The 18,372-nt window shown below is 41.3% G+C and overlaps 1 protein-coding gene across 3 annotated transcripts in view; it reads right to left on the bottom strand.

The window, feature by feature from the left end:
* Nucleotides 1–18,372, bottom strand: part of cacna2d3a (calcium voltage-gated channel auxiliary subunit alpha2delta 3a) — a 953,727-nt gene that overhangs the window by 274,210 nt on the left and 661,145 nt on the right. For all 3 annotated transcript variants that reach the window (XM_087994307.1, XM_087994306.1, XM_087994308.1), the window contains 2 exons: nucleotides 2,878–2,961; nucleotides 1,458–1,529 (listed from right to left, as the gene is read on the bottom strand). In XM_087994307.1, the coding sequence (XP_087850433.1) occupies nucleotides 1,458–1,529; nucleotides 2,878–2,961 (156 nt within the window). The remainder of the gene's footprint in view (nucleotides 1–1,457; nucleotides 1,530–2,877; nucleotides 2,962–18,372) is intronic.

Raw genomic sequence — 18,372 nt, 5'->3', positions numbered from 1 at the left:
AGATTTATGCAACTCTTCTGGTACCTTTGCTGCAAACATAATTGCAATTTCAGTAAATCTGTTACTTTAAAAATATATTTATATGGTCCAGAAAAGCACATTTGTATCATTGATGGTACTAAGGAAGAAACCCTAAACCAACATAAAATGGAATCTTAACAATATGACTCAAAAAGAAAAAGTGGTTTGAACACAGCTATATATTCTGTACATTATTATTAAGCCAGCATCCTAAATCATAGCTTTAATCTTGCCTTTCTCCACCAGAACATATCCTTGGAACATGTACTTGCCAAGTGGTGTGGATAAATCAATACAGAAAGAGCAAAGTTCACCTGCAAGTGTTTAGTGCACTTGTACTACATTCCTTTTGAGCATTTACTTGACTGGGCTGTTGCCTGTGTAATATCAGTGAATACTGGATTGTAATCTGAGTGTTTTAAGCATTCTTACATAAAATTTGCCTATTAGAAGTTCTATTTACACAAAAGTGATAATTATAACACAATCTTATAAAAATACAGAAGACAATTGTACATCAGCATTGGAAACACGTTTTAAATAATGTCAATGTTTTTGAATTGGCTATAGGATTTATATAAAATATATTCAGTTGGAAAGAAAGATAAATGTTCACCGCACTGAAGAGGGTTATTTAGTCTGCCCTGACTGTGCCAGAATGTGGCTGAAGCACTCCAACAAAAATACCACTGCTAGCAATCTAAACATGGCCTTGTAGCTTGCTCTGCTTCAAAGTTTCATTCAATTTTCTCTTCAAAGGTGCAATGGTTTCTGCTCTAACCACTTTATATGCCTCTAAGAATTGTTTTAGTGATAGTTCTACATTGATAATTCCTTGGTGCTAACTAGAGGAATTTATCCCTATTAAAAATTGTAGAATGTTTAAAAACCTCCGCTAAGTCTCCACCTAGACATCTCTAACCCATGGAAATAATTAAAATATCTCGGATCTTTCTTTTAAAATGCTGTTTTCCATTTCTGGCAAAATCATGTTGAATCAACACAAAATGTTCTCTTTTGCTTTAATATCATTTAACTTCCATTGAAGTCACTACATAGTAAAATCAGATAGGGCATAAAGCAGGCAGCAAATTGGATCCTGACAATTTCCTACAAAATGGGTTATTTTAAAATTGCTCTTTTTCTTTTTGTTTTGACCTGTAAAAGTGTTATCACTACCATTCAGATATTTGATGTGAATTTCTAACAGCATACAATACAAAAGATTTCAATTCAAAAAAAGGTACTTTATCTTACCTTTTATTCTCTCAACAATTCGAGATTCATTGGTGTACCATTTAATAAAGCAAAGCATTCATGAGTGAATGACTATTTTCTTCTTTAAAGGTATGAGGAGAACTTCCAGCATAAATAATTGAATGTCTTATTAAAAAGTTAATTTTTTTCATCTAATCAGAGAGAAAGAAATTACTTACCCCTTTTTCTACTGTCTTTTTCACTTCCATGGAAAATTTTCCTGTTTTCCGATTTACCATACCATTACGCAGCTATAAAATAATGTAAATTATTAATACTCTCATAGAAGCTCTGTAGGGAAAGTGAATTATTGCTTTTACTAATGACAGTGGTCTACAATTGAACAAAATGGGTTCAGTTGATATTTTACTCTTATAAGATGCTTCTTAACATGGGGAGAAAAATTCATGTTAAAACTCATGTTACCTATTGTTAAGGTAATGCTATTTCAGAAGATAAATTAAGTTTTCTGGGGGTGAATTTGTTCATGGGAATTCATCAGAGTACATGCTTATGAGATGAAGCAGCAGTACCTCAACTAGATATACCTGATCTACTGAAACAACATTTACTGGTTAAGGTTCAAACGCCTTTATTTTAAATTTGATTGTCAAGTTGTCTATATTTTATTTTATTCTATGTTTTTCATAACCTTAGCTATTATAAAGTCTAGTTCTGGATGAGCTGAAAATTTCTCCAACTAAATATTGAAGATAGAAAGCATTGCCCTCAAGCCCTGTCACAAATTACATTCCCTTCTGCCCAAAACTATCACCCTCCCTGGCACCTGTCTTTGACAGACCCATACTGTTGGCAACCTTGATATTTTGTTCACTCCAAGATGAGCTTCCAGACACATATCTGCACCATCACAAAGGCCACCTATTCCCATTGTTGTAACATTGCCCGACTGTCCTTATCTCAGTTTATTTGTTGTTGAAATTATTTTCCAGGCTTTTGTTACTTCTAGACCTGATTATTATAATGCATCTGGGCCAATTTCCCTCATTCTACCCTCATGAATTAGAAGTAAATCAAATCTCTGTTTCCCATGTCCCAACTTTTACCAAGTCCAGCTTGTCCATCTCCCCTATGCTTGTTGACCTGCTTTGGCTTCCTGTTGAGTGATGCTGTTTTTTTACGATACTCATCTTTGTTTCCAAATTGCTCCAAGGCCTCAATTCTCCCTATCTCTGTAATTTCTTCCAGATGCAAAGGTCTGAGGTCTCTGTTCTACAACTCTGTTTTTTTCAAATACTGCCAATTGTAATCACTCCATCATTCGTGTTGTGCTTTCAGTTGCCCAGGTCCTAACCTTTAAGTGTAGCCTTTTAAAATCTATCTGTCTTTTAATCTCTCTTTCCTTCTTTAAGACATTCCATAGGCCTTTTTTTAAATTAAGTTCTTGGAATCGGGTTGAGTATTTCTTTGTGTCACAGTGTCAATCATTTTGCAAATTTTTTGTAAAGGACTATAACATCACCTTTGCGTCTAGGTCCCTCCAAAATGTTTAATTTCCCATGGAAACCTTTTGGCTTTGACAGAATTTGGCCTATGATCTTGCAATCTAAAGAACATCAAAACTAAATAGGGACTTACAATGTTATCCTTGTCTTCCCATTCCAGTTCAGAGAGGTCAACACTCTTGTAATTGGGGTTTCTCCTTCTTTTTCCTTCTTCATACTTTTTTTAAAGAAACAAAACATTTGTTTAAGCTTTTAAGTTTATTTTTAAGTTCTGAACCGTCTGATCCAAAATAAAATATACACAAACAATGATAAGGAAATTGATATTTTTATTGTTGTTTGTATCTCAATCACCATTTGAATCAGTGATCAGGTCCATGTGCTCAATTTGCTCCATTTGTAATTAAGGAAAAGAAATGAGCCACATTTCTGGAGGCCATACCTGTGTCCATTGTAACCTACGAGGAGAAAGTGAGGTCTGCAGATGCTGGAGATCAAAGTTGAAACTTTATTGCTGGAACAGCACAGCAGGTCAGGCAGCATCCAGGGAACAGGAGATTCGATGTTTCGGGCACAGGCCCTTCTTCAGGAATGAGCAGAGAGTGTTCAGCAGGAGAAGATAAAAGGTAGGGAGGAGGGACTTGGAGGAGGGGCGTTGGAAATGTGATAGGTGGAAAGAGGTCAAGGTGAGGGTGATAGGTCGGAGTAGGATGGAGGCGGAGAGGTCAAGAAGAAGACTGCAGGTCAGGAAGGCGGTGCCGGGCTGGAGGGATCCGGCTGAGACAAGGTGGGGGGAGGGGGGATGAAGAAACTGGTGAAGTCCAAGTTCATCCCCTGCGGTTGGAGGGTTCCCAGTCGGAAGATAAGACGCTCCTCCTCCGACCGTCGGGTTGTTGTGGTTTGGCGGTGGATGAGTCCAATGACCTGCATATCCTCGGTGGAGTGGGAGGGGGAGTTGAAATGCTGTGCTACAGGTTGGTTGGGTTGGTTCGTCCGGGTGGCCCAGAGGTGCTCTCTGAATCGCTCCGCAAGTAGGCGGCCTGTCTCCCCAATATAGAGGAGGCCACACCGGCTGCAGCGGATGCAGTAGATGATGTGGGTGGAGGTGCAGGTGAATCTGTGGCGGATATGGAAGTTTCCTTTGGGGCCTTGGAGAGAAGTGAGGGGGGAGGTGTGGGCGCAAGTGTTGCACCTCCTGCGGTTGCAAGGGAAGGTGCCGGGAGTGGAGGTTGGGTCGGTGGGGGGTGTGGATCTGACAAGGGAGTCGCGGAGGGAGTGGTCTCTACGGAAAGCTGATAGGGGAGGGGAGGGAAATATATCCTTGGTGCTGGGGTCTGTTTGGAGGTGGCGGAAGTGGGAACTCCCCCTCCCACTCCACCGAGGATATGCAGGTCATTGGACTCATCCACCGCCAAACCACAACAACCCGACGGTCGGAGGAGGAGCGTCTTATCTTCCGACTGGGAACCCTCCAACCGCAGGGGATGAACTTGGACTTCACCAGTTTCTTCATCCCCCCTCCCCCCACCTTGTCTCAGCCGGATCCCTCCAGCCCGGCACCGCCTTCCTGACCTGCAGTCTTCTTCTTGACCTCTCCGCCTCCATCCTACTCCGACCTATCACCCTCACCTTGACCTCTTTTCACCTATCACATTTCCAACGCCCCTCCTCCAAGTCCCTCCTCCCTACCTTTTATCTTCTCCTGCTGAACACTCTCTGCTCATTCCTGAAGAAGGGCCTGTGCCCGAAACGTGTGGAAGCAGGCCCCTGACCCATCAATTCCATTCCAGCCCTATGAAGAGCATCCCATTCAGACTCCTACTCTATCCCTGTAACCCTGCAATTTCTCATGGCTAATCTACCTACCCTACACATCCCTGGACAATGGGCAATTTAGCATGGCCAATCCACCTAACCTGAACATCTTTGACTGTGGGAGAAAACTAGAGCACCTGGAGTTAACCCACACAGACAGGGGGAGAATCTGCAAAGAGACAGGTTCCCCACGGGTGGAATCAAAACTGGGTCCCTTATACCGTAAGGCAGCTAACCATTGACCCACCATGCCTCCCTCTATGGACTATGGACTATGAGGAACTGCGACACGGAACTGTTCTATTATTCAGCACTAAAAAGAGTTTACCAAGATTTGAAGGGATTTCTTGTATATATCCAACAATAATGTGGATTGTGAATTGCCTGATAATTACTGAAAAGCCATGTAACTTTAGAAAGGAGACAAGCAAAGCTTTTTAAGAAAGTTAAGAGATTAGGTTTAGTACTTCAATTGTTGGAGAAACTTGATTTGGAAGAGATGGGGCCTGTGCATAGAAGGATGCCGAGCAACACTGATCTGGAGTTGGTTTATATTTTTCCAGAAAACATAGATGTGGCAATAGAAGGAACAGCTCTCGAAAGCTTCCAACAAACAAGACTCTCTCTCTGCTAAAAAACGTCAGGTGGAACTTTACAGTAAAATAAGGTGCACAAGTGTCTCTGTGGGAAGAATTTCTGAGATTCTGAGAAAGCTTTGAATATCAGTATCTCCACCCCATAATCACTGAAAAATGAACTGTCACTTCTGTTCAAACATCTAAATCTAACTGACTTTTCATCTGAGGTGTGGTCAGGTCTACAGATTTTCCACCATTCTATAATGGTCAGTATTTCAATCTTATTGAAACTTGAGGAACCATAACCATTTTATCATTTGAGTTCAGATCCTTGGCATATAGGGCTGGGGGGAGGGTTAATTTCTTTTGTCTTCCTTTTAAACATACAATCCCTGCAAAACCTCATTATTTTATTTGTCATGAATATGTTTGCTTGGGATTAAGGGGATTTTTTAAATTCTAGAATATAGTTTAGTTTTAAACCAGTTTTACTAATCATTTATAGAATAAGTTTATTTATAATATACGAGTCATTTTTGAATTTGTTAAAGAAACATAATGAAATTTTTCTTGTTCTGGTTTGCTAATAAAGAGATATAATTTGGCAATTTTGGAGATTAAATCAAAACATCTGTACTATAGGTATGGCTTGTGGAGTTGCAGGGCTTGCTCATCGGTGCTTTCCTCCCAATCAGAGCTATAACATTGGTAAACTGAGTGCAAAATGGGCTATTTGAAGGGCTTACTGGACATCATTTCCCCCTACCTCCATCATTTATGTGTAGCTTGATGCTTGAAGGAAAAGTGATGCAGGAATTCAATTGTTCTTCACATTCAATTTTATACTACTCTGCCATGGGATTGTGGTCAGACAAAGAAGGTAATCTGTCAGTGCCTACCTGTTAAATCTTAACCTCTTATTGTATGCTCAGCAAATACCAAATGTTCGTATATGTTGTTACTCCAATCCCTCAATAAGTAGTTTTAAAAATTTTATTTAAGAGTATGGTGCTAGAAAAGCACAGCAGGTCAGGCAGCATCCAAGAAGCAGGAGAATCGACATTTCGGGCAAAAGCCCTTCATCAGTACCAGGCTCAGGTCGTTGAGTCCCTTCATCAGGTCATCGAGTGTGTGATACTTTGAAAATTTGATGTAGATTATTCAATATTAAAAATGGAGGTTCTTTCCACAGTCCTCTTACTGAACTAAATTCATGCTGGATTTCAGAAGAAACTGCAAACTCCTTGTAATAAATAATTTGCTCTGGCCAACTTCAATGGCATCATTTACTTTTCTCCTCAGATACCAAATGGGAGGGCTTCATTTACTCGCGCAGAATTAAAGCATTCTGTTATTCTTCTAGAATCTGCTTTCCATTAATTCTTCCATGTGTACACTATTACCTGTGGTGGACTCCAGAATTCCATCATCTCCATCAGTTATATCATCATCTGTGATAATGACCACATTGACTGTTGTCACCATCACCAACTGCATCTCCCACTTAAGACTCTGGATAAGCCAAAATGTTTTTCAATGTAATGATTACAATACCAAACTAACTCTTTTTGGGTTCCATAAACATGCCAATGATGTTGATTCCATTTTCCCTGGCATTTGGCATAGCCTGGATGTGTGGAAACATGAGATATTGTTGAAGTCTAATGACAGATTCTTCCTGTGAAACTGAGGTATTACTAACTATTTTTTCCACAACTGCACATTTTTCACTTTTGCTCCCTCTCCCACTCTGACAATGGAAATTGAATAAGCCCTTAATCACAGTGCAGTTGCAAACTCTCCAATTCTTTTTTAATGATTTACTCATTTCTACATTAACTACAAATCATCCTGAAATCTATAACCTGTGCCTCCTATATATTCAGCCTCATGTCATTATCAGTGTGTCTTTTCAAGCTCCATTGCTTTCAATGCCCTGAAGAACTGTCTTTATGATTCTTCTTCTCACATTTATATCTTTTTACTGTGTTTTGTTTTATTCATTAATGAATACATTTAGCTTGCTGAGCTAGCATTTGTTTCCTTTAACTGGTTGCTCTTGAAAAGGTGAATTTCTCAAATTACTGCAGTACATTTGGCATGGGTCCACCCAAAATGTTGTTGGGGAGAAGTTCCAGGATTTTGATTCAACAACACTGAAGGAATGGAAATATATTTCCAGGTCAGGATGGTGAGTATATTGCAGGGAAGCACGTAGATAGTAGTGTTCCCATGTATCCCTTGTCCTTCTAAATGGTACTGGTTGTGAGTTTGGAAAGTACTGTCTCAGGAGCCTTGGTAAATTTTTGCAATGCATCTTGTAGATGGTACACATTTCTGCCACTGTGTGTTGGTGGTGGAGGTAGTGAATATTTGTATATTTCCTACCTTAATAAATGTGCCAAATGAGTAAGACACTGCATCTCCAGCCTGTTTGGTTGTCCCCATAGAGTACACTCACTCTGAGCCTACCTGGATGCTCACAGCATCCATGCTTGCATTGCTTTGCTTTGCCTTTTTGGGCTTTGTCCCCTCAGCAACAGACACAAGGTTTACAGTATGCAATATTGCTGTGATGATTAGTGCAGACACAGTGCCAGGAAGCTTGCCATGGTTGTCAGCAGTCCTCACTCAAGTCAAAGGAGATAGTCTTCATTCAGGCGGTCTTGGCACTGTCAGTCAAAAATAGCATCTGATACCAGTCCAGGGGCCTGGACATGCTGGGTCAGCCATTCAGGCATACAGAGACAGGATCTTGCCCACATAGGAGTGAGTAGCCAGACGGTGGGCAGCCTACTAACCATCCTGACTCTGCCAAATTCTTCCTGAAATGTGAGAAAAGCAGGTATTAAGGAGATGAAAGTCAGTGGCATAGCTGTTATTTTTGGTCTAGGTGAGATGTCCTGACAAAAGGAGTAGTCAGAGCTGAAGACATGCACAATTTGTGGTCTCAGGAGATGGGTCGGTGAGAACAATTTGAAGAGAAAAGAGTATGGAACTTACCCTAGCAGAAGGGAGAAGGTCATTGACCTTACACCACTAATGACAATTCCTCTGGATGTTTGGGACAACACTGAACTGGCGGCTGATCTCAGACCAGGCTGACAGGATCTGGCAGCACAGCCTCCTCTGCCTGTCCTCCAGGAAATGACATCCCTTGTTTGCACCAACCCCTCCAGGTTTCTGTCAGAGAATCGTACCACCATCACACCCTTCTCTGTTGTCTTCAGATTCAAGCTCTGGGATTCTAGTGCTCATCTGGGTGCATAGTGGACTTTTACGTATGGTGTCACTATCAAGGGCATTGGTCCTTCAGCAGGTATCTAGTGATTGACACCCTATTCTGTAAATGGTGGGTGGTAAGATGAAGACACGAGGGACTTCACTGGCATAATATAGGTACATGAAGTGTATTTATATTAGACACGGCAAGAAATCTTGCTGGATCTTGGGGTGAGAATCACTTCAACAAATATGGCGCAACTCACTCTTAGCCAAAAAAGCAGAAGATTCAGCTCTACGTTTATTTAAAAATAAACGTAGGCCACCCTGCTGGGAGTTTTCTATAGGCGTCTGAATAGTTCCAGAGATGTAGAGGAAAGGATTGCAAAGATAGGAGTGGATGTAACAGGGTTGTTGTTATGGGGTCTTTAACTTTCCAAATATTGACTGGAAATATGATAGCTCAAGTACTTTAGATGGGCCAGTTTTGTCCAATGTATGCAGGAGGGTTTCCTGACACCGTATGCAGATAGGCCAACAGGAGACGAGACCAATTTGGATTTGGTACTGGGTAATGAATCAGACTGGGTCTTAGATTTGGAGGTAGGTGAGCACTTTGGTGATAGTGACCACAATTCAGTTATGTTTACTTTAGCAAAGAAAGAGATAGGTATATACTGCAGAGCAAGATTGAGAACTGGGGAAAAGGCAATTATGATGCAATCAGGCAAGATTTAGGATGCATAGGATGGAGAAGGAAACTGCAAGAGATGGGCACATTCGAAATGTAGAGCTTGTTCAAGGAACAGCTACTGGGTGTCCTTGATAAGTATGTATCTGTTGGGCAAGTTGGAAGTGGTTGAGCGAGGGAGCTGTGGTTTACTAAAGAAATTGAATCTCTTGTCAAGAGTAAGAAGGAGGCTTATGTAAAGATGAGTTGTGAGGCTCCGTTAGGGCGCTTGAGAGTAATAAGTTCGCTAGGAAGAACCTAAAGAGGGAGGTAAGAAGAGCCATAGGGAGGACATGAAAAGTCTTTGGCAGGTAGGATCAAGGAAAACCCTAAAGATTTCTATAGGTATGTCAGGATTAAAAGAATGACTAGAGTAAGGTTAGGGCCAGTCAAAGACAATAGTTGGAAGGTGTGTGTGGAGTCCAAAGAGATAGGAGAGGCACTAAATGAATATTTTTCATCAGTATTCACACAGGAAAATGACAATGTTGTCAAGGAGAATACTGAGATTGAGGCTATTAGACTAGATGATACTGAGGCTCCTAAGGAGGAGGTGTTAGCAATTCTGGAAAGTGTGAAAATAGGTACGTCTCCTGGGCCAAATGGGATTTATCCTAGGATTCTCTGGGAAGCTCGGGAGGAAATTGCAGAGCCTTTGGCATTGATCTTTATGTCATCACTGTCTACAGGAATAGTGCCAGAAGACTGGAGGATAGCAAATGTTGTCCCCTTGTTCAAGAAGGGCAGTAGAGAGAACCCTGGTAATTATAGACCAGTGAGACTTACTTCTGTTGTGGGCAAAGTTTTGGAAAGGATTATAAGAGATAGGCTTTATAATCATCTAGAAAGGAATAATTTGATTAGAGATAGTCAACATGATTTTGTAAAGGCTAAGTCGTGCCTCACAAACCTTACGAGTTCTTTGACCAAACAGGTGGATGAGGGTAAAGCAGTTGATGTGGGGTATATGGATTTCAGTAAAGTGTTTGATAAGGTTTCCCATGGCAAGCTATTGCAGAAATTATGGAGGCATGGGATTGAGGGTGATTTAATGGTTTGGATCAGAAATTGACTCGCTATAAGACGACATGGGAAATGTTCATCCTGGAGTTCAGTTACTAGTGGTGTACCACAAGGATCTGTTTGGGGCCACTGTTGTTTATCATTTTTATCAATGATCTGGATGACAGTATAGAAGGATGGGTTATTAAATTTGTGGATGACACTAAAATTGGTAGAGTTGTGGACAATGCTGAAGGATGTTGCAGGTTACAGAGGGACATAGATAAGCTGCAGAGCTGGGCTGAGAGCTGGCAAATGGAGTTTAATGTGGGTAAGTGTGAGGTGATTCACTTTGGAAAGAGTAACAGGAATATAGAGTACCAGGCTAATGGTAAGACTCCTGGTAGTGTGGATGAGCAGAGAAATCTCGGTGTCCATGTGCATGGATCTCTAAAAGCTGCCACCCAGGTTGATTGGGTTGTTAAGAAGGTTTACGGTGTGTTAGCTTTTATTGGTAGAAGGATTGAGTTTTGGAAACATGAGGCCATGTTGCAGCTATATAAAACTCTGGTGAGACCGCACTTGGAGTACTCCATACAGTTCTGGTTGGCATATTATAAGAAAGGTGTGGAAGCACTGAAAAGGGTGTTGAGGAGATTTACCAGGATGTTGCCTACTGTGGGAGAGAGGTCTTATGAGCAAAGGCTGAGGGACTTGAGGCAGTTTTCGTCAGGGAGATGAAAGTTAAGAGGTGACTTAATGGAGGCATACAAGATGATCAGAGGATTAGATAGGGCGGATAGTGTGAGCCTTTTCCTCAGATGGTTATGGCTAGCATGAGGGGACATAACTTTAAATTGAGAGGTGATACATATAGGACAGATGTCAAAGGTAGGTTCTTTACTCAGAGAGTAGTAAGGGCATGGAATGCCCTGCCTGCAACAGTAGTGGACTTGTCAACATTAAGGTGATTGGATAAACATATGGATGATAATGGAACGGTATGGATGAGATGGGCTTTAGACTGGTTTCACAGATCGGCACAACATCAAGGATCAAAGGGCCTGTACTGCGCTGTAATGTTCTGTGTTCTATGTTTTATATATTTTTTTAAAATGATTGCCTGCAACTATGCCATGAATTAGAATTACTGTCACTACAATTTGGCACCTGCCATGATTATTTTTCAGCACAATAATTATACTGCCATCTGTCCATCCATTTATCTAATTAGTCTAAGCTAAAGTACCGTGTCTAAATCTGGCCACCACATATTAAGAAGAAAGTCAGGGGATGTGCAGGGAATATTTACCAGATGATTTTCAGGATAAGTTATATGGAGTGAGTAGAGAATCTGGAATCATTCTCCGTAAAGATAAGAAAGTTAATTTTAGATTTGACAGAAGTATTCAAAATAACCAGAACATATGGTTCTGCAATGTAGTGGTTATCACATTTGTCTAACTCAAAAAGTTCCTGATTCAAAACCATGCTGAAACAACCCTGTACCTTTCTGGGGTTCAAGGGTTTGGGGGAGAAGGCAGGAGAATGTGGTTCAGAAACATATCAGCCATGATTGAATGACATTGTGGACTTAATGGGTCAAATAGTCTACATCTGCTCCTACACCTTATGGTTCTATAGATGAATCTGACAGGTTTCAGATAATTGGCAAAAATCTGGTGTGGGTGGGGAATGAGCAGAAGTTTTTTTTAAGCAGAAGGTTGTTGTCATCTGAAATTCACTATCTGAAAACATAATAGATGCTAATTCAATGACCATGTGCAAAAGAGAACTGGAAATATACTCAAAAGGAGAAGTTTGTAAGACAACAGGCAATGAGCAGAGGAGTGGAATTGAATAGGTTGTTCTTTCAAAGAGTCAGCACTCAGATGATATGCCAAATGACCATCTTCAGTGATTCTATATTAAAAGTAGGGAAAAGTGAAGCCATTGTCTTTGATTTCACAATAAAATCAATACTTTTTCCATTGACTCCATCCTCCTACATGGCTTCTCTTTTAGATTCAACCAGAATTCAGAACCTTGATGTTCTGTTCAACTCTAGGTTGAGCACCTAGCCTCATATTTTCTTCAGTGGAAATACCACCTATTTCCATCTTTGTATGATTTCCTTATTCCATTCCTGCTTCAACGTTTCTAAACATGTAATATGCATCACTTCTCCCTTGTCAATATTCAATATAGTTCTTTTTGTTGGATAAGGAACACTTCTGTTCAAAGGTAAACACATAAATCACAGAAAGCCACAAGATGGCAGTCTGCCCTCATCCACAACAAGAACTAATTAATTCCATTCGCACTTAATATTAAAACAATTTTTCACTTAGGTAACTATAATAAATAATTACATTTTAGCTTTTTATTTTCACTTTTTATAACCCCATTTCATTTTCCATGTCTTAAGTTAGATATCTTTCTTTATTTATTTCTCCAAAAGCAAAACACAGTAGAATGCTAGAAATCTGAAATACAAACAGCAAATGCTGTAAATGATCAGGAGGTCTGGCTGCATCCCTGCTGAGCTTTTTCAGCATTCCCATACATTTCTCCCTTGGTTCGGGATGTACACTCAAGGTTTATAGCCTACTTGATGAGATATGACACCAGCATTCTCAAACAGCTCAGCTGATTAGAGATCTCTTAATAGCAGGTGATCATAGAATTCTTACAGTGTGGAAGTAGGCCATTTGGCTCATCATGTCTACATCAACCCTCCAAAGAGCATCCCACCTAGACCCACCGCCCTACTCTATCCCTGTAACTGCATTTCCCATGGCCAATCCATTTAGCCCATCCATCTTTAGATTGTGGGAGGAAAGTCAAGCACCCAGAGGAAACCCATGCAGACACAGGAAAGATGCGCAAACTCTACACAGACAGTCACCTGAGGGTGGAATTGAACCCAAGTCCCTGGCACTATGAGGCAGCAGTGCTAACCACTGAGCCACCATGCCACTCACAATGATGGTGGAATACAATATTTTCCTGCAAGGTGCAACATTCTGCCCAATGACCAGGTTGATGGACAATTAAATTCATTACACTTTTGCTGGAAAATACAATTGCTAGTTGGAATAAATCCCAAGAGCAATGCCCTGTACTACTATGATAATAACATCTAAACACCCTTTTACAGGACTGTTTTTCAGTTTAGAGATTATATTCTTTACATTTTTGCTTCTGAATGGCCTGCGTTTTGGATCATATTCTCACTATTGCTTGGCAATAAGTGTCCACCCTTGGATTTATATCCCTGAAAACATGGTCCTAACTTTAACTGGATTAACTAAGTGGTTGTTTCCTGTCCATCTCATTGTAACTCTGCTGGTTCATACAGGGACCCATGATCAATTATATAATATACTAATTCATTGAGGAAGAATTCAGTTACACCTCTATTGGTCACCCATTTCCTCTGCCCATATTACCAGTTGTTATATTTCACAAAATGTTTGCAATTCTTATCAAAACAAACATTAATTTAAGATATACACAAAAATGAAATAATGTGGTACCTGCTCCTCAGCAATATGAATATCAATTACAAAAAGATATTGTTTAGATATTAGGAACATAGATTTGGTGAAGTTGGAAGATCTAGTCCCCTAAATTGTGGCTAAAAGAAATGGAGCATGATCTTGTTTTCCACATTCTCTATTTTGTTACTTGAACTTCTATTATTAAGATACTTAGTTGTCATTAACATTTCTGAGAAAGCTATAGGGACAGAATAGATTTGGGGGAAATTAATATAAAGTAAAATAAGTTATTTTAAAAATAGCTTAGTTGTTTCATAGATCGACTATTCTTCATTTCCAATTTATTTTTTAAAAAGTGCTTTTGAAAGAAACAATGGCCTTTATAAATCATGAATGGTAGGTTTCCATATTTCAAGAAAGTTCTTCAACAATCTGATCTGATTTTGAACAATGTTCACCATAATGGATAAAGTTTTTTCACAAGGGAATTGTGGCCAAATATATAACATACAAACAGAAGTTTGTTGATGTATGTAATTGTCTTTCAGAACAAGGCTGACATGTCTTCATTGCAATAAGTTGCACATGGAGTCTTTTAACATGCAGCATGTTAGATGTGACCACCAGATGGTTCTGGCAGACCTGGAAAATTTCCAGCTCTTATCACATGTCATAGGGTATCAAAAGGATCTACAGATCAATAGTCAACTGCTTTGGGCATTAGATCCTGTGGTGGGGCCTTGAACCTGGAACTTATGGCCCAGGGATAGGGACAATACCAGTGATTTAATACCATGAGACCTTGCCTAAGTTTTTGTGCAAGACCTGATACAAGGTTGAGTAGGGTTCTCATGATTTGTATATTTATCAAACCATCTGAGAGGTGGTCACACATTGACTATATAAGAAATAAGCAAAGAAATTACCTCAGAACTGGAATTTAGTTTGGGTGAGGTCTGCCTTACATGTCTTTTTCTTTGTGTTTAGACAGTTGGATGGAAATGTAAATAAATAATTGCTCAGTAGTATACATCTTACATGTACAGCGCATCATCCGCCGTCATTTCCGCCACCTCCAAACGGACCCCACCACCAAGGATATATTTCCCTCCCCTCCCCTATCAGCATTCCGTAAAGACCATTCCCTCCGTGACTCCCTCGTCAGATCCACACCCCCCACCAACCCAACCTCCACTCCCGGCACCTTCCCCTGCAACCGCAGGAGGTGCAAGACTTGCGCCCATACCTCCCCCCTCACCTCCCTCCAAGGCCCCAAAGGAAACTTCCATATCCGCCACAGATTCACCTGCACCTCCACACACATCATCTATTGCATCCTCTGCACCCGATGTGGCCTCCTCTATATTGGGGAGACAGGCCGGCTACTTGCGGAGCGTTTCAGAGAACACCTCTGGGACACCCGGATCAACCAACCCAACCACCCTGTGGCTCAACACTTCAACTCCCCCTCCCACTCCACCAAGGATATGCAGGTCTTTGGACTCCTCCATCGCCAGACCACAACAACACGACGGTTGGAGGAAGAGCGCCTCATCTTCCGCCTAGGAACCTTCTAACCACAAGGGATGAACTCGGATTTCACCAGTTTCCTCATTTCCCCTCCCCCCACCTTGTCTCAGTCAAATCCATCGAATTCAGCACTGCCTTCCTAACCTGCAATCTTCTTCCTGACCTCTCCGCCCCCACCCCAGTCTGACCTATCACCCTCACCTTGACCTCTTTCCACCTATCACATTTCCGACGCCCCTCCCCCAAGTCCCTCCTCCCTACCTTTTATCTTAGCCTGCTGGACAAACTTTCCTCATTCCTGAAGAAGGGCTTATGCCCGAAACGTTGATTCTCCTGTTCCCTGGATGCTGCCTGACCTGCTGCGCTTTTCCAGCAACACATTTTCAGCAGTATACATCTTACGTATTGTTAAAGAGAAACATGAATTCAAAGCTTTTCATTTTGCACTCATCAAATCGTAGTGTAACCACATAGTTACAACTCTCTTCACATGTTGTATAAAATGTTGGTTCCTTTCTAAACAATAGACAATAGATGCAGGAGTAGGCCATTCTGCCCTTCGAGCCTGCACCACCATTCAATATGATCATGGCTTGATCATTCTTAATCAGTATCCTGTTCCTTGCCTTATCTCCATAACCCTTGATTCCACTATCCTTGAGAGCTCTATCCAACTCTTTCTTAAATGAATCCAGAGACTGGGCTTTCACTGCCCTCTGGGGCAGAGCATTCCACACAGCAACCACTCTCTGGGTGGAGAAGTTTCTCCTCATCTCTGTCCTAAATGGTCTACCCCGTATTTTTAAGTTGTGTCCTCTGGTTCGGCACTCACCCATCAGCGGAAACATGTTTCCTGCCTCCAGAGTGTCCAATCCTTTAATAATCTTATATGTCTCAATCAGATCCCCTCTCAGTCTTCTAAACTCAAGGGTATACAAGCCCAGTTGCTCCAGTCTTTTAGCATAAGGTAGTCCCGCCATTCCAGGAATTAACCTCGTGAACCTACGCTGCACTCCCTCAATAGCCAGAATGTCTTTCTTCAAATTTGGAGACCAGAACTGCACACAGTACTCCAGGTGTGGTCTCACCAGGGCCCTGTACAGCTGCAGAAGAACCTCTTCGCTTCTATACTCAATCCTTCTTGTTATGAAGGCCTTCTTCACTACCTGCTGTACCTGCATGCTTAGCTTCTTTGACTGATGTACAAGAACACCCAGATCTCTCTGTACTGCCCCTTTACCTAAATTGATTCCATTTAGGTAGTAAGCTGCCTTCCTGTTCTTGCCACCAAAGTGGATAACCATACATTTATCCACATTAAACTGCATCTGCCATGCATCTGATCACTCACCCAACCTGTCCAGGTCACCCTGTAATCTCCTAACATCTTCCTCACATTTCACCCTGCCACCCAGCTTAGTATCATCAGCAAATTTGCTAATGTTATTACTAATACCATCTTCTATATCATTAACATATATTGTAAAAAGCTGCGGTCCCAGCACTGATCCCTGCAGTACCCCACTGGTCACTGCCTGCCATTCCGAAATGGAGCCATTTATCACTACTCTTTGTTTCCTATCAGCCAACCAACTTTCAATCCAAGTTAGTACTTTGCCCCCAATACCATGCGCCCTAATTTTTCTCACTAACTTCTCATGTAGGACTTTATCAAAAGCTTTCTGAAAGTCCAGGTACACTACATCTACTGGATCTCCCTCGTCCATCTTCAGAGTTACATCCTCAAAAGATTCCAGAAGATTAGTCAAGCATGATTTCCCCTTCATAAATCCATGCTGCCTCTGACCTATCCTGTTACTACTATCCAGATGTGACATAATTTCATCCTTTATAATAGACTCCAGCATCTTTCCCACCACTGAGGTCAGACTAACTTGTCTATAATTTCCTGCTTTCTCTCTCCTACCTCTCTTAAAAGGTGGTATAACATTAGCCACCCTCCAATCTGCAGGAACTGATCCAGAATCTATCGAACTCTGGAAAATAATCACCAACGCATCCACGATTTCTCGAGCCACCTCCTTCAGTACCCTGGGATGTAAACCATCAGGCCCCGGGGACTTATCAACCTTCAGACCTAACAGTCTCTCCAACACCAATTCCTGGCAAATATAAATTCCCTTAAGTGCAGGTCCTTCAGCCACTGTTACCTCAAGTAACAATTCAATTCTTCTGCCATTTCTTTGTTCTCCATAATATATTCTCCTGTTTCTGTCTTCAAGGGCCCAATTTTAGTCTTAACCATTTTTTTGCCTTTCAATTCCCTAAAAAAGCTTTTACTATCCTCCATTATGTTTTTGGCCAGTTTACCTTCGTACCTGAACTTTTCTCTGTGTATTTCCTTCTTCGTAATTCTCTGCTGTTCTTTAAAAGCTTCCCAGTCCTCCATTTTCCCACTTATCTTTGCTATGTTAGACTTTTTCTCTTTTAACTTTATATTTTTCTTAACTTCCCTCGTCAGCCACGGCCACCCATGCCTCCTCATAGGATTTTTCTTCCTTTTTGGAATGAACTGATCCTGCATCTTCTGCATTATACACAGAAATATCCACCATTGTTCCTCCACTGTCATCCCTGCTAAGGTTTTGCACCATTGAACTTTGGCCAGCTCCTCCCTCATAACTCCATAGTTCCCTTTATTCAACAGAAATATTGTCACTTCCGATTGTACCCTCCCCCTCTCAAATTGCAGATTGAAGCTTATTGTATTATGGTCACTACTTCCCAATGGCTCCTTCACTTCGAGGTCCCTGATCAATTCTGGATCGTTGCACAATACCAGATCCAGAATTGCCTTCTCCCTGGTACGCTCCAGCACCAGCTGTTCTAAGAATCCATCTCTGAGGCACTCCACAAAGTCTCTTTCTTGAGGTCCAATACCATCCTGATTCTCCCAGTCTACCTGCATGTTGAAATCCCCCATAACAACTGCAGTAACATCTTTGCGACAGGCCAATTTCAGCTCCTGATTCAACTTACATCCGACATCCAGACTACTGTTTGGGGGCCTGTAGATGACTCCCAAGAGGGTATTTTTACCGTTAGAATTTCTCAGCTCTATCCACACTGACTCTACATCCCCTGATTCTAGGTCCCCCTGCGCAAGGGACTGAATACCATCCCTTACCAACATGGCCATCTCACCCCCTCTGCCTGTCAGTCTGTCCTTATGATAGCACGTGTAGCCTTGAATATTCATTTCCCAGGCCCTGTCCACTTGAAGCCAC

Source organism: Chiloscyllium plagiosum, unplaced genomic scaffold (genome assembly GCF_037043375.1).
Source record: "Chiloscyllium plagiosum isolate Xiang-an unplaced genomic scaffold, Cpla_swu_hap1 HiC_scaffold_14, whole genome shotgun sequence".
NCBI lineage: Eukaryota > Metazoa > Chordata > Chondrichthyes > Orectolobiformes > Hemiscylliidae > Chiloscyllium > Chiloscyllium plagiosum.
The sequence above is the reverse complement of the archived record's forward strand: the minus strand, read 5'-3'. Positions and strand labels throughout refer to the sequence as shown.